We start from the raw sequence: 13,517 nt of genomic DNA, 5'->3' as shown, positions 1-13,517 counted from the left end.
AGAATATAATAAAAAATAAGAAATAACAAAACATCTCATCATAATTAATGATAATATCACATAATAATGATAGAAATGAAAATGAAATAGAAATGAAAACATTCAATCTAATTACAATGGAACAAAGAAAATGATAAACAAATGATGATAACTAATATTAAAATTAATAAAAGAATGAGAAATAATTATGATTATATCATCTGAGTCAATGAACGATTATGAAAAGAAAAGAAATGAAAGATAAATCAATACACATATCATTAAGATAGAATAATAAAAACAAGTAGAAAAAGATAAATAACACACAACAAGAATAACAATACAAAATATTAACAGCCATTAACATGGTAAAAAATTTAACAAAGAATCAGAGAATCAAAAAAGATATTGATAACAAATATATAACAATGATAATAACATCAACAATGGATATGAAAATAAATAAAACTACAAGAATGAAAAAATATAGAAATAAAGAATAAGAAGAAATGATTATAAAGAAGCAATAGATAATAAATAGAACAATAAATCAGGTGATTGACTTAGAATAAATTGTTAACTATAATAGATGTTATTTGAAGAAAAGAAATAAGAATAAATTAATAACAGAGAGAATAAAGAAGAAATGATAAAATAAACCTAACAGTTTTTTTTCAACAATAAGGTAATAAACACAGAAGACATAAGTTACTAAAAGAATTAAAAATTGAAATAAGCATCATAAAAAAAGTCAAAAACCTTGTAATTAAGAACATGGTGGATGATATAGAACATTATGGAGACCATAATATATACTCATTAGATGTGATAGAAAAAGAATCAGAGACTGGACTGGTCTCCAATGAACAAGGAACAATAGAAAATAATTCTATTAACAATTGACTAATTGTTTTTTATTTATTTTAGATTTTTCCATTACTAGCAGTAATAATTAACATTTGTAAATGTCATTTTCTTCTTAGCCGTATGTTAAATTACTGAATGATTTGAATGAATAAAGTTATTTTTAAAAAGATAATAACATAACAAGAAAATTAAAAACTTTGAATCTTGATTATGAATGAATTGAATTTTAAAGAAAAAATAGATAAAAATAGAATGATAATCTTAAAAATATTTTAAGTTCATATCAAATAAAAATAAGAATGGACTAATAATAAATAATAAATCAATAATGAAATTAGGATATAATGAAATAATGATAGTATCAATGTATTTTAATGATATTAATGATTTTATTAATTTAGAATTTGGAGTTAAAAGATTTCAAGGAAATATGGAACGATTTCATTTTAATCCAATTCCTTTAAATAATTATTCAAGAAAATTATTTACTAATATTGAAACATTTCATATTTATAATGAAGAAGATGAAATATTTAATGATGGAAGAATATTTAAAAAAATAATATGGTATAAAGTAGATTATTCAAAATATTTAAAAGAAAAAGAAACAGAAAATATATTTAAAAATATCGAATATACAGAATATGATAGAAATAAATATGGAAATATAATACCACTAGAAATTAATTCACTTGGAAATTGGTGTTTTTATAACTGTTGTGAGTTAACAACAATTAATATACCATCATCTGTTAGTAAAATTGGAAAGTATTGTTTTAAAGATTGTACATCACTGAGACTTATTAACGTTCCAACGTCAGTTAGTGAAATAGAATACAATTGTTTTGATGGCTGTACATCATTAACTGAAATACATATTTCAAGAAGAGTTAGTAAATTAGGAAATAATTGTTTTAAAGATTGTTACTCGTTATCAAAAATTAATATACCAACATCAGTTAGTAAAATAGGAGATAGTTGTTTTGATGGATGTACATCACTAACTAATCTTTCTATTAAAGATGTGAAATATATCAGTAAAGAAAGAATATTTTTGAATGAACCAGTGTTAGTTAGTATCGAAATACCAAAAAATTTAAAACAAATTAATGGGAAAGATATAGAAAAAAAAGATATCAATAAGTTTGTTATACCATCCACAATTACAAAATTTGGATATGGGTGTTTTGATAGATGCCATTCATTAAAGAGTGTTAATATTCCTAAAACAATAAATGAGATAGCAAATGATTGTTTTATGAATTGCTTATCATTAACAAGTATTAACATACCAACAACAATTGATAAATTAGTAAAACGGTGTTTTTGTAACTGTGTATGGTTAAAGGAAATTATTCTCCCAACATCAATCAGCAAAATAGAAAATTATTGTTTTAAAGGATGTTCATCATTAAGTAGAGTAACAATACCGATATTAGTCAGTGAAATAGGAAATGAATGTTTTTATGGATGTAGGTTATTAAAAGAAATTGATATTCCAACAACAGTAAGCAGAATAGGAAATAGTTGTTTCTATGAATGTAATTCTATTACACAAATTAATATCACACCATCATTAGTATTTTAGGAGATTGCTTTTTTACATATTGTAGTTCATTAACAAATATTACTATACCAACAACTATCACTAAATTAGGAGATAAATGTTTTATGGGATGTTCATCAATAAAATTAATTAATATTCCAACAACAATAATTGAAATAGGAACTGAATGTTTTAAATATTGTTCGTCATTAAGCAGTATTATTCTTCCATTGTCAATTAATGAGTTAAGGGATGAGTGTTTTAAAGATTGTTATTCATTAAGTGATATTGATATACCAATAACTATCACCAAATTAGGAAATAGTTGTTTCAACTGTTGCACATCATTAACGTCAATAAATATACCCACAACAATTAGTGAATTAGGGCGTAGTTGTTTTGGTGCTTGTAGGTCATTAAGTTCAATTATTATTCCAATATCAATAAACAAAATAAAAAAACATTGTTTTTATGATTGTTCTTCGCTTACATCTATTAATCTTCCAACAACAATAACATCATTTGAAAAAGGATGTTTCTTTGGTTGTTCTTCCAAACTAAAAAAGAACAACAGAATTCCTAAAAGTGCTTTTAAATAATTAAAAATTTTTGTTATTTAGTTTTTTGTTAATTTACTAAAAATTGTTTATAAGAGAATATCATCTCAATATATTGATAAAAAATGGTCTTCTTAACAAATCAGTCCAAACAATCTGATACTTTTGTTGTTTTGACTATCAATGAATACGTAAAGTAATAAACTTTAAAATAAAATTTAAATGAGGAGATAAAATGATAATAATAACAGTTCAAAGAAGAAAGTCATAAACTCAAAATTTGTTAACAACCTTTTTTGTGATTAAATAAGTTGGTTTAAACAAACAAAAATCTTTTACTGAATTTGAAAGAAAGGTAAATAACTATTATAATAAGAATGGAAGTAATTTTTATATTATGGTCTTTGTACTTAAAAAAAAGAAAGAACTAAAATTCTAAGAACTCAAATAAAAATGTTAAAATTAATTCCATTAGGAACATCAGCTGGACAATCTACCATATATCGAAATGTTTGAATTGTTTTAAGTAAACAAAATAAGTAGCTCATTTAATATTAGACAACATCAAATTTAATAGAAATGCAAAACGGTAGATTCATTTTGATTGATTGTGGAGATGTTTGTTCTTAATAAGGATTATAAATTAGAAAAAAGTAAAACTAATAACTTCAAGGGAATATTAAACACAATAATCAAATTAGGTATTAACGTTAAATATATAGAGTTAGTACTAATCACCCACCTTCATTCGGATCATGTGTCTGGGATTATTGCTTTATTATTTAATTGGGTATTAAATGATTGTGATGTATATTTACCTGAGGGGGGAGATGATTTAATAGAGACATTTAAACGAATATCAAAATCAACAATTAATGATAGTGTTAGAGTACACCAAATACCAAAAGGAGACCATGACAAAATAATTACATTATCATCTGGGATATCTGTAGGTTGTATAGAAATTCCTCATGAAATTGAAAGTCATGGATTTGTTTTTAAAGACCAAAGAGGTTTAGTAGTTTGTGTATTAGGTGATACATGTGGAAGAGATTTGAGTTTCTTATATAAAGTACATGTTTTAGTTCATGAATGTACATTCGGAAATAGTTCTGAAATTAAATGGGGTCATTCTAATTGTAAGATAGCTGCTCAATGTGCAGAAAGTGTTTATGCTGATTATTTATTACTTAATCATTTTTCTGTTAGATTCAAACACCCACAACAATTCTTAAATATTGATCAACAAACATCTCAACTTACTGAAGCAGAAGTAATAATTTTGAATGACTTTGAAACGTTTGATTTGAGTTCAGTACCAGTTAATTAAAATATTAGTTGGACTCTATTTTTTATTACAATCCTATTGATTTCATTAAAATAATTAAATACTTAAACCAATTTATTTACAATTAAGTTTATTCGTTAATGTTTAAGTAAAACAAACACAACAAAAGGTTTTATATTAATTACTTCTAAAACTTATTTGAAAAACTTAAATCTTGCAAAAGTAACTTATTTTTATTTTAATTTTTTTTTTATAAACAAATTGTTGATTTTAATTTACTGGACTAAACTATGAAAAGTATTTTATGGTATGAAAAAATTGTAATAAAACTATGCCGCAATAGAATATCTAAATGTAGTCTCATAAAGTTAGTGCTATTTGAGAAGAACACGAATAACCTTTTACCAAACAATGGTTAATGTAGTTAGAGTAATGTGTTATAACTAAAAAATACTTTTAATATCATAACGCAGAAAAATATTAATAACACTAAAACCATTGTAGATAAAAATAACAAAAGGTTCAATTGTTGTTGGTACAATTAATAAATACAATACATTCAATTAACAAGAAGAAAACTACATAAACAATTTAAGATTGTTTTTGTGTTCTTTCTATGACTTGTTGTATTCAAATAAACAATTATAAACAATAAAACAATTTGTTGTTTTAACTATTTAAATAAGAAAAACAATTGATATAAATTAAATAACAACACTCACTGTATTTAATGATATGATTTAAAAACACCTCTCCTAAAACATTAAAACAATGCAAGACTATTATATTACTACTGAAAAGTGACTAAATAACTTAAATGAATTATTAGATGATTTTAAATAAGTTTCATAATATAAATAGTAACATAATTATATAATAAATAATATTAATTTTTTAATAAACAAAAAAATTGAAATAAAAACTAATTAAAAAAATAATTTAATAAATCATAATAATGAATCAAATCACTTTTCAGTTTCATTGTCTATTTATAAATAAACTATTAAACTAAAAAATAAACCTTTACTATAACAGGTAATGACTGGTGACTAATGTAACACCTTCCTATACAAAATTAAATCCTACAACTAAAAAACCTTTACTACTCTACTCTTTATTTATTGAAAAAACCTGAATAATAAAATCTTATTACCTAAGGTGATAAAAATAGAAATAATAGTAAAATTATAAAAAAATATATTAGTTATTAAACTATAACGTGGCGTGACGTAAAGATTTAGTGAATTTACAAGAAAGATTGAATCTTAACAAAATCATTCATGAACAACATGCATAACTCCCAATCAAATTCTAACATCAACATTAATGAGCTTAAAAGAAGGTATTGTCAATACAAACCCCAAATGAGAAGAGTTGCTGACGAGTTTAATTACTCCATGAATTCAAAAAGAAGAATAGATAGTTCATTATTTTCGTGGAAACACCAACCAACAGATAGAAATGGTGAAGAAGTTAATGATTCGTATGAGAATGAATCTAATGAAAAGGCATTAATATTATATGAAGACCCATTAAAAATAATAAATGATACATTCATGACGAAACAAAATAATTGCTCTGTTCCAATGAATACTGAAATTTTTATGGAATTATGTTAATTCCAAAGTATTATTTTATTTATATTTGATTGAATTGACTGTTTTTTATTTGTTTTCTTTTTTACATTTAAATAAAAGAATCATTAAAAAAGTAAATTAGGTTTGTTCATCATGTTGATTTGAATTATTGTCATGTTTAAAATGAACAGTAGCCTTTCTTGAGTTAGTAAAAGTTTGCCGGGGTTTAGGGCTTGTTCCAATCATAGAAGGTGATTTAGCAACAAACCCATGGGTTGTTTTACTTTGTTGTAGTGGAAGACGAGGCTCACGTTTAGTTTCACTGTTGTTATTTGGTTGTTGAGCTGGTCGTTGTTGAAGAAGGGTATTGGTTTGCTTTGGTTCATCACATCCTTTTTCTACTTTTCTTACTTGTTGTGCTTGTTTTAAAATAGCACTTGGATCAAATGAGGAAGGCTGTTTTATTTTTGCAGTGTCTTTACTATGTTCAGTAATATTATTGTCACTTTGAGAACCAATAGCAAAGGTTTTTCTTCCAACATTTGGAAGAGGTTGACGTGGTTGTTCAGGAGGACATGAAGCTGTTGCTGGTGGAAGAAAGACCATTGACTTTCTCATTGACCCAATAGCAACTTTTCTTTGTTTTGTAACATCAGGTTTAGAGAAGAATTTAACCTCAGTTTCATAAGTAGGAGAGGTAGTTAATAGTGGTGATTTACAAGATGGTGACTTTGATGAAGGTGATTTATTTTTTGAATTTAACAATGAATCAGGAATTTCAACAACACTTCCTTGACGTGAGCCATGACTGTCGTCAGGGGAAATTAATAATGATGCCATATCTTCATTATTTTCAATAAATTGTTCCATTTTTGATTTTGACCTTCGTTGTTCTACTTTTGTTTCAAGACATTTAGGAAGAGAGTCTAATGATTTACGTAATGAAGGAGTTGTTCGTTCTTTCTTTACAATGGCAGGGTTCCAGTTAAACTTTGTTGTTTTATTAACAACAGGGTCAAGGAATAAAATCCATTCAAGAAGAACCATTTCTCTATTATTTTTACAAATTCTATTAATTTCTTTTGTACGGTTATCCACACTTTGCAAGAACGAATCAGGATCTCTAAGTTTAGGTAAAATAAGCATTGCATAAATACAATACGATAATGAATATGATGGAACAATAAAAGTTTGTAATTGACTTGAAAATGAATGAGTTATTGTGAATGAACCTGCAATTCGTGGTTGAACAACAATACTATTTGATTCCAATTTTTCTATTTGTTCATCTTTTTTATTCCAATAGAGATAATAGTCATACAACTCTCTTGGAGTTGATTGAGTTAATTCAGGACAATCAAATATAAACTCTGTTCTAAAATCACTACGAACAAATACAGGAGAATTATCGAAAATTCTGTATTGTCCTAAAGATTTAATAAAACTTAAGAAAAATTCATCCTTTGTTGTGTTACATTGAATATGAATATAAATTCGTGTCTTAGATGGTATTTGATCTAAATGGGTCAAGTCTTTAATTAATTGTTCTGTTGTTTGTAAAAATACTTTTGTTCCAAATGCACTTAAATTTCCATGAAGAATACGTCCTCCAACAAGTGGGTTAATAGCCGGTGGAAGTGTTCTTTGAGGAATGGAAGTAGGCATAGAAATAGGTGTTGAATACTCAGAAGGAATAATTACAGATGCCTCTTTTTTAATAATATTTTCTAGTGATAGTTCAGGACTGTATTCATAAAATGAAGAGCTTGCTTTATCAATGATCCATTTATGTATTATTGAATATGGTTTATCACAGTATGGAGTATTTTCAAACTTACTACAATGAAGAGTGTTATTTGTTTTAAATGAGTAAACTCTTTTTCCATAACTATCTCTTAGGATAACAATCGTATGTAATGCATCTGTTTTGTATGGAAGATCAATAAGTGTCATAAATGAGTCATTAAGCATACACACATGAATATATTTCATTGGATTTTGAACTCCATTTTCTTTTAATAAACGAACCATCTCATTTTCATCAGAAATTTCTTTCTTGGTTAATGAATTTATATACAATTTTATGAAGAATGTTGCATATTTCTTTAAATTAATTGTTCGTAAGTTATGTAATAAAATCATTGTTTTCATAAAAGCTGTTGCTATTTTAATATCATCTACAAGTACAATATAACTAGTACATATGTGCATTGATTCAACAATTAATGATATAGAAATGGGATTTTCTTGTTTGGCAATTGAATTAAGCAAAGCAATTAACATTTTAGTTGTCTGAATAATAAATTCATTTTTCTTATATATTGTGCAAATATATTCTTTGATCACTCTAAATACATTTACAATAGCTCTAATAATCCTTTCTTTTGAATTGGATAATGCTGCTGGTAGTTGAACACTTGATTCATACAAAATAGCCCAAACAATATGATGTATACTTGTTTTATCAATTGTACTATCAGTTCTAATTGCAACAACATCAAAATCAACTATTGTCTTATCAACTGGAAGAACAAAAGAAAAATAACTTCCAATAAAATCAAAAAGTAATGGGAAGTTTTCAGGTGAAAGTAAATCAAGTTTAACAAGAATTAAAATGATCTTATTATATATTGGAATAAACTTTTCTTTTTCAACTAAAGTAAATGGAAGTAGTGACTCGTGTAATGCAGTAATAAATACATGATAAATAGTTGGTGTTACAGGGAATTTTGATGTTAATAACTTGATAATACTTGATAGTAATGGTTCTAGACATAGTGCAATACTTCCTACTGGATAATTAAGAAGTTTACTGATATTAGAAACACATGAATATACTACTGTGTTATTTGGTGATGTTAATGTTCTATTTAATGCTATAGTCAAATAATAAATATACTTTTCTTCAAAAGTAGTTCTTCGAATCATTGTTGCAAAGAAATTAATTAAGGCAGCTATTGCCTCTGCAACTGCTTTAGAGTATCTTGTGTGGTCTAATCGAATAATCACAGAAAATAGATAATTTCCATATAATTTGAAAATAGAGTTTCCATCAGGTCTATGTGGTGATTTACTTTCAACATGAACATCTGCAAGTAGATGCATTAGTGCAGAAAATCCTTCTACATATAATGATACAAGATCACAAGAATCAGTTTTAATATCAGCAACTTTTAAAAAATCAAGCCAAAATTGTAGTGCACGTGATGGTGATAGTTCAATAATATCAGACTCTCCATTACAAAGTAAATGTGTTACCTTAACTGTTTTCTGTTCTTCAATTAAATAGTTGACATATCCTGTTTGAATAGCAACAGCAGTTGCACACCATTGTGTTGCAGCATTAGGGTTTAATCCCCATTTTTTACAATGTAAAAAGAAAATATCTAATATAGCATTTGGTTCAGTATGTAAAACACATTCATGTAGTGCATTAAATACTCTATAAGTCATTCCTTCATAAGGACAATAATCGCAAACATGATCTGCAATAATCATTAACGAACGAACACATGACCTTTTAGTTGCTTCATCAGTTACTATTCTAGCAGTTGAAGCTATAATATCAATACCAAAATATTGAATAGAAATTTGTACATCTGGATTACTTTTAAAATCAAAAAGCATTGAAATGGAATACAATATATAATCTGAATACTTATTGAAATTTGTTTTCATTGGGGCTGGTTTATTATCTGTTTGTAACCATCGTTGAAAAAGTTTTAATGTGGATAGTGCAAATGCAGATGCTCCTTTATCAAGTAAATAAGATGCACCCAAAATTTCTAAGAACCACTTTAAACGTTGTGGAGAATCAATTTTATTTTCTATGTCAGGTTCTTCAAACATACGATTAACAGTATGAGCAATAATATCCAAACGTTGCTTTGGTTTAAAAATGAGTAATGGGTTTGGAGGATATTCTTTTAGAACAGTTGATAGTGAAATAGGTGGAGAATCTTGTGAAGAATCCATAAAAAGAATTGTAAGTTCATATTTTTTCCTTTTTAATAGTTCTTCATAAATCCTTTTATTATGAAGAATCTCATAACACAAAATAATAGGAATAATTGTTTTTCTTTTTCTTAAAAACAAAACTCATTGAAAAAGAAAAATGAGTATCGAAGCGAACACATTCAAAATTCTCATTTGTTCTGACACTCATCTTGGTGCAGGTGAAAAGTCTCACTGTTTAAATGATGATTGTTATCTTGCATTTGAAGAAATACTCCAACAAGCAAATCAAGAAGATGTTGATTTAATTCTTCATTCAGGAGATTTTTTTGATGACCAAAATCCATCAAAATATTGTCTTACGAAAACAATGGAATTAATGCGAAAATATTTAATGGGTACACCAAAAAATTCATTTGATGTTGCTTATACATACGAAAATAATCAAGAGGATAATGGATTCTCTATGAACCAAGGCATTAAATATCCTATGTATGTTATTCACGGAAATCATGATATTCCATCTGGATTAGAACACGTTGCTGGATTAGATATTTTACAAACAGCAGGGCTTGTTAATTTTATTGGTAAAGCAGAAGATATTTCAAAAATTGATAATACAACAGACCAAACAATATTACATCTTTCTCCAATTTTATTACAGAAAGGAACAACTCGAATTGCATTATATGGAATGAGTTATAAAAAGAATGAAGAAATGCATAGATTATGGGCATCATCTCAAGTCCAAATAGATGAACCAGATGGTGATATCTTCAAAATTCTTCTCATTCATCAAGACAGAATATTAAGAAATACACTCACAACATTCCCTGAAGAATTACTTAAAGATCGATTTAATCTAATTGTTTTTGGGCATGAACATTGTTCACAAGTAGAAGAAGGAAATAATGTTCAAATCATTCAAACAGGATCTTCATTTCCTTTATCTATATGTGAATTTGAAAAAGCAGAAAAATTCATTGGACTTGCTCATATTAATGGAATGAAAATTAATATGAATAAAATTGCATTGAGAAGTGTTAGGGAAGTTTTTTTTGAAGTTGTTCAAATGAGTCAAAAGATTGAAGGTTCAGCTAATTTGGAACTTGTAGAAAATTATATAAGGGAAGAAGTCCAAAATTTTTTTGATCAAGTTAACACTCATTCAAAAACAATGTTACCATTGGCAAGAATAATAATTGAATACAAAAACTTAGGGTGTATTCCAAATCTAAGAAAAATGGCATTTGAATTTGAGAAAAACATTGTAAACAAAGGAGATTGTATTAAATTAAAAAAGAAAATTCAAAAACGGGAAAAGAGAAGTAATAAAAAAATAGATGATGACGAATTATATGATGTTTTTTTTGATGAAGATTTTATGGATGAAGATTTCTTGGCTCGAAGAAGAGCAGCCCAAATAGAAGCATATATCGCAGAAGAAATGAAACTAAAAACACCAAAAACTATTCCCCTTAAAGCTATTGAAAAGGTAATTGAACAAGTTGGAAATAACCAAGAAAATAATTATCCAGTTAGTACTATTATTCAATGTTATATTAATAAAAACATTGAACAAGCAATGACAATCATTCAACATGACCATTCAAAAAATATGAATGAAATCATTGAAGAAGCATTTAAATATGTAGAAACGTTAACTTTAGATGATGAGGATTATGTATATGCTGAAAGAAAAATAGCTGAAGAGAAAGGAAAGAAGAAATCCATAAAGAAAAAAGCTTCAAAAAAGACTAGTTCTAAAAAGAAAAAGACTCAACAAATAGTTGTAGATGTTGATGAGGAAAATCTTCTTAGTGAAAATAGCGATAATTATGTTAAAGAGATTAAGAAACCACTATTTAAGAAAATAACAAAAAAAAGTAAAAAGGCAACAACCAAAGACACTATGATTCTTAAGAAATTAAAAGATACTGACCAGTTCTGAAATGAATTTAAAGATATATTGTTCTGGTTTAAAAAGAAAGAAAAAATAGTATAAAGAACTCTCTTTTCTCATTTAAATGTATTACAGACGTATTGACACGTTTAGACTTACCTATCGTGTTTTTTCTTTTGCTTCAAGACAACCTAACAAACAAAAACAAATGGATTTTAGTGGTAAAATATTTCTTCCACCTTCAACTCTAGCCTCAATGGGTTTGTTGGATTAATTTCTATCCATCAAATCAACACTTATTTGTAGCTTCATTAAATCTTGTTTACCCCCTAACCTTCAGACTTAATAAACATCGTAACAATAGCGTTATAACTCATTGTGGGGTATTAGAATTTACTGCAAATGAAGGGGAGTGTATTGCACCTCAATGGTTAATGAAAAGATTAAGTCTTGTTGATGGTGATTATATTGACATTCAAACAGTTAATCTTCCAAAAGCAAAGTTCATTAGATTAAAACCTCTTGTTTTTGACTTCTTTAAAATTCCAAACTATCGTGTTGTTATGGAAAAAGAATTAAGAAATTATTCTACTCTCACAATAGGTGATATCATTGGCATCTCTTTCAACAACAAAGAATATCAATTAGAAGTTGCTGAATGTAAACCAGAGGGGAAAGCTGTATCAATTGTTGAGACTGATGTTTTAGTTGACTTTGATGGCAACGACTTAGCAGAAAATGCCTCAACTCAACAAGACAATAGTTCTGATGAAGATGAAGACATTGGTTTTTGTTTTGGTGGAACAACTGAAGAAATAAAAAAAGAGGAGTCATCTGATGATTCTGAAGAATTTAAGCCTTTCAGTGGTGTCGGGCATTCTTTGTCAGAATCAGCGGAATTAAATCAGAAAAAATGGCTGGATGATGGCTGGTAAGTAAAGTGTTATTCTTATTTTTGTTTTGCTTTCTTTTTTTCATAAAGAAAAAAGTTAAAACTTCAGAGAAAGTTGTTCTGTAAAGAACTAAAAGAATAGTAAAAAGAATAATAAAATATAGAAAGATAGGAGAAAGAAAAAAAAAGTCAAACTATTAAAGATAAATAAATAAAATATGAGTAAAGGAGGATCAGAAACGAATTTATTGAGAATAGAAGGTTTGTCTATAATAAATAGAAAAGAAAAAGAAAGATTTAAAGAATAGTTCTTGAAGGACAGCATTTATTTGTTAGAGAAAATACAAGTGGAGAAGCTACAGTTTGTGAAATAAGAAAAGAAAGAAAGAAGAAGAATAACAAAATAGTTGGTTATTTCAGTAGAAAAAGAAAAGAAGAAAATTAAAATAAACAGAAAAGATAATCCTATTCCAGGGACACCAAATAATAAGATTGAAATAGGAAAAATTCCAATGGGAGAACATGAAATTCAATTTTTATTTACTGATGCAGAAAAGAAACAACCAGCAAAACATTATAGATGTAGTATTTCAATGACAGAATTATTACCATATAATACTAATCATGTTAAAGAATTAGAATTTGAAAATGAAGTTAATAAAGATGATGAACAAAAACCAATATTTAAAATATCAATGTTTTTGTTTCAACAAAGAGATAGTAAAGCAGATAAAGCTATTTTAAAGAAAGCAGGGGCATTAATAATTGCTACAAATAATTCTGATTTAATGTTAATTATGTCAGCATTAGAATTACCAAAAATAGATGTAAATATGTGTGATAAAGAAGAGAAAAATACAGCATTACATATTGCAACGATGAAATCAACGAATGAACATATTTTATTAACATTATTAAAAGATCCAAGAATTGATGTTAATGTAAAAATAAAGA

At 26.6% G+C, this 13,517-nt stretch overlaps 7 protein-coding genes across 7 annotated transcripts, besides 9 other annotated features; 6 read left to right on the top strand and 1 right to left on the bottom strand.

Annotated features, from left to right (window-relative positions):
- Positions 1-101: part of a repeat region that runs on past the window's edge.
- Positions 102-401: 300 nt separating this feature from the next.
- Positions 402-529: a microsatellite.
- A 33-nt stretch (positions 530-562) lies between these two features.
- Positions 563-895: a repeat region.
- Positions 896-1,132: 237 nt separating this feature from the next.
- Positions 1,133-1,243: a microsatellite.
- On the top strand, positions 1,175-2,991 carry EDI_338440 (uncharacterized protein; the record flags this gene model as incomplete). Its single annotated transcript, XM_001735624.1, has 2 exons — positions 1,175-2,372; positions 2,435-2,991. The coding sequence occupies 2 exons, from the start codon at positions 1,175-1,177 to the stop codon at positions 2,989-2,991; spliced, it is 1,755 nt and encodes a 584-aa protein (XP_001735676.1).
- Positions 1,393-1,476: a sequence feature (AT_rich).
- Positions 2,982-3,044: a sequence feature (AT_rich).
- Positions 3,045-3,402: 358 nt separating this feature from the next.
- Positions 3,403-4,279, top strand: EDI_338430 (zinc phosphodiesterase, putative; the record flags this gene model as incomplete). The annotated part of the gene is made up of 3 exons (XM_001735623.1): positions 3,403-3,459; positions 3,508-3,567; positions 3,623-4,279. The coding sequence occupies 3 exons, from the start codon at positions 3,403-3,405 to the stop codon at positions 4,277-4,279; spliced, it is 774 nt and encodes a 257-aa protein (XP_001735675.1).
- Positions 4,280-4,464: 185 nt separating this feature from the next.
- Positions 4,465-4,494: a sequence feature (AT_rich).
- A 541-nt stretch (positions 4,495-5,035) lies between these two features.
- Positions 5,036-5,185: a microsatellite.
- A 213-nt stretch (positions 5,186-5,398) lies between these two features.
- Positions 5,399-5,449: a sequence feature (AT_rich).
- Positions 5,450-5,517: 68 nt separating this feature from the next.
- EDI_338420 (uncharacterized protein) lies at positions 5,518-5,856 on the top strand (the record flags this gene model as incomplete). Its single annotated transcript, XM_001735622.1, has 1 exon — positions 5,518-5,856. One exon carries the CDS (start codon positions 5,518-5,520, stop codon positions 5,854-5,856), a length of 339 nt encoding a protein of 112 aa, XP_001735674.1.
- A 96-nt stretch (positions 5,857-5,952) lies between these two features.
- On the bottom strand, positions 5,953-9,789 carry EDI_338410 (uncharacterized protein; the record flags this gene model as incomplete). The annotated part of the gene is made up of 1 exon (XM_001735621.1): positions 5,953-9,789. One exon carries the CDS (start codon positions 9,787-9,789, stop codon positions 5,953-5,955), a length of 3,837 nt encoding a protein of 1,278 aa, XP_001735673.1.
- A 139-nt stretch (positions 9,790-9,928) lies between these two features.
- EDI_338400 (double-strand break repair protein MRE11A, putative) lies at positions 9,929-11,719 on the top strand (the record flags this gene model as incomplete). Its single annotated transcript, XM_001735620.1, has 1 exon — positions 9,929-11,719. One exon carries the CDS (start codon positions 9,929-9,931, stop codon positions 11,717-11,719), a length of 1,791 nt encoding a protein of 596 aa, XP_001735672.1.
- Positions 11,720-11,795: 76 nt separating this feature from the next.
- EDI_338390 (ubiquitin fusion degradaton protein, putative) lies at positions 11,796-12,606 on the top strand (the record flags this gene model as incomplete). Its single annotated transcript, XM_001735619.1, has 2 exons — positions 11,796-11,931; positions 11,978-12,606. 2 exons carry the CDS (start codon positions 11,796-11,798, stop codon positions 12,604-12,606), a joined length of 765 nt encoding a protein of 254 aa, XP_001735671.1.
- A 175-nt stretch (positions 12,607-12,781) lies between these two features.
- EDI_338380 (uncharacterized protein) lies at positions 12,782-13,517 on the top strand (the record flags this gene model as incomplete). The annotated part of the gene is made up of 3 exons (XM_001735618.1): positions 12,782-12,824; positions 12,872-12,924; positions 12,971-13,517. Coding segments are annotated over 3 exons (643 nt in total), but the record flags the coding sequence as incomplete, so codon positions are not given.

The sequence above is a fragment of the Entamoeba dispar genome, genomic scaffold (genome assembly GCF_000209125.1).
Source record: "Entamoeba dispar SAW760 scf_1105229459305 genomic scaffold, whole genome shotgun sequence".
Classification (NCBI taxonomy): domain Eukaryota; phylum Evosea; order Mastigamoebida; family Endamoebidae; genus Entamoeba; species Entamoeba dispar.
This window is presented reverse-complemented; position numbering and strand designations above follow the sequence as displayed.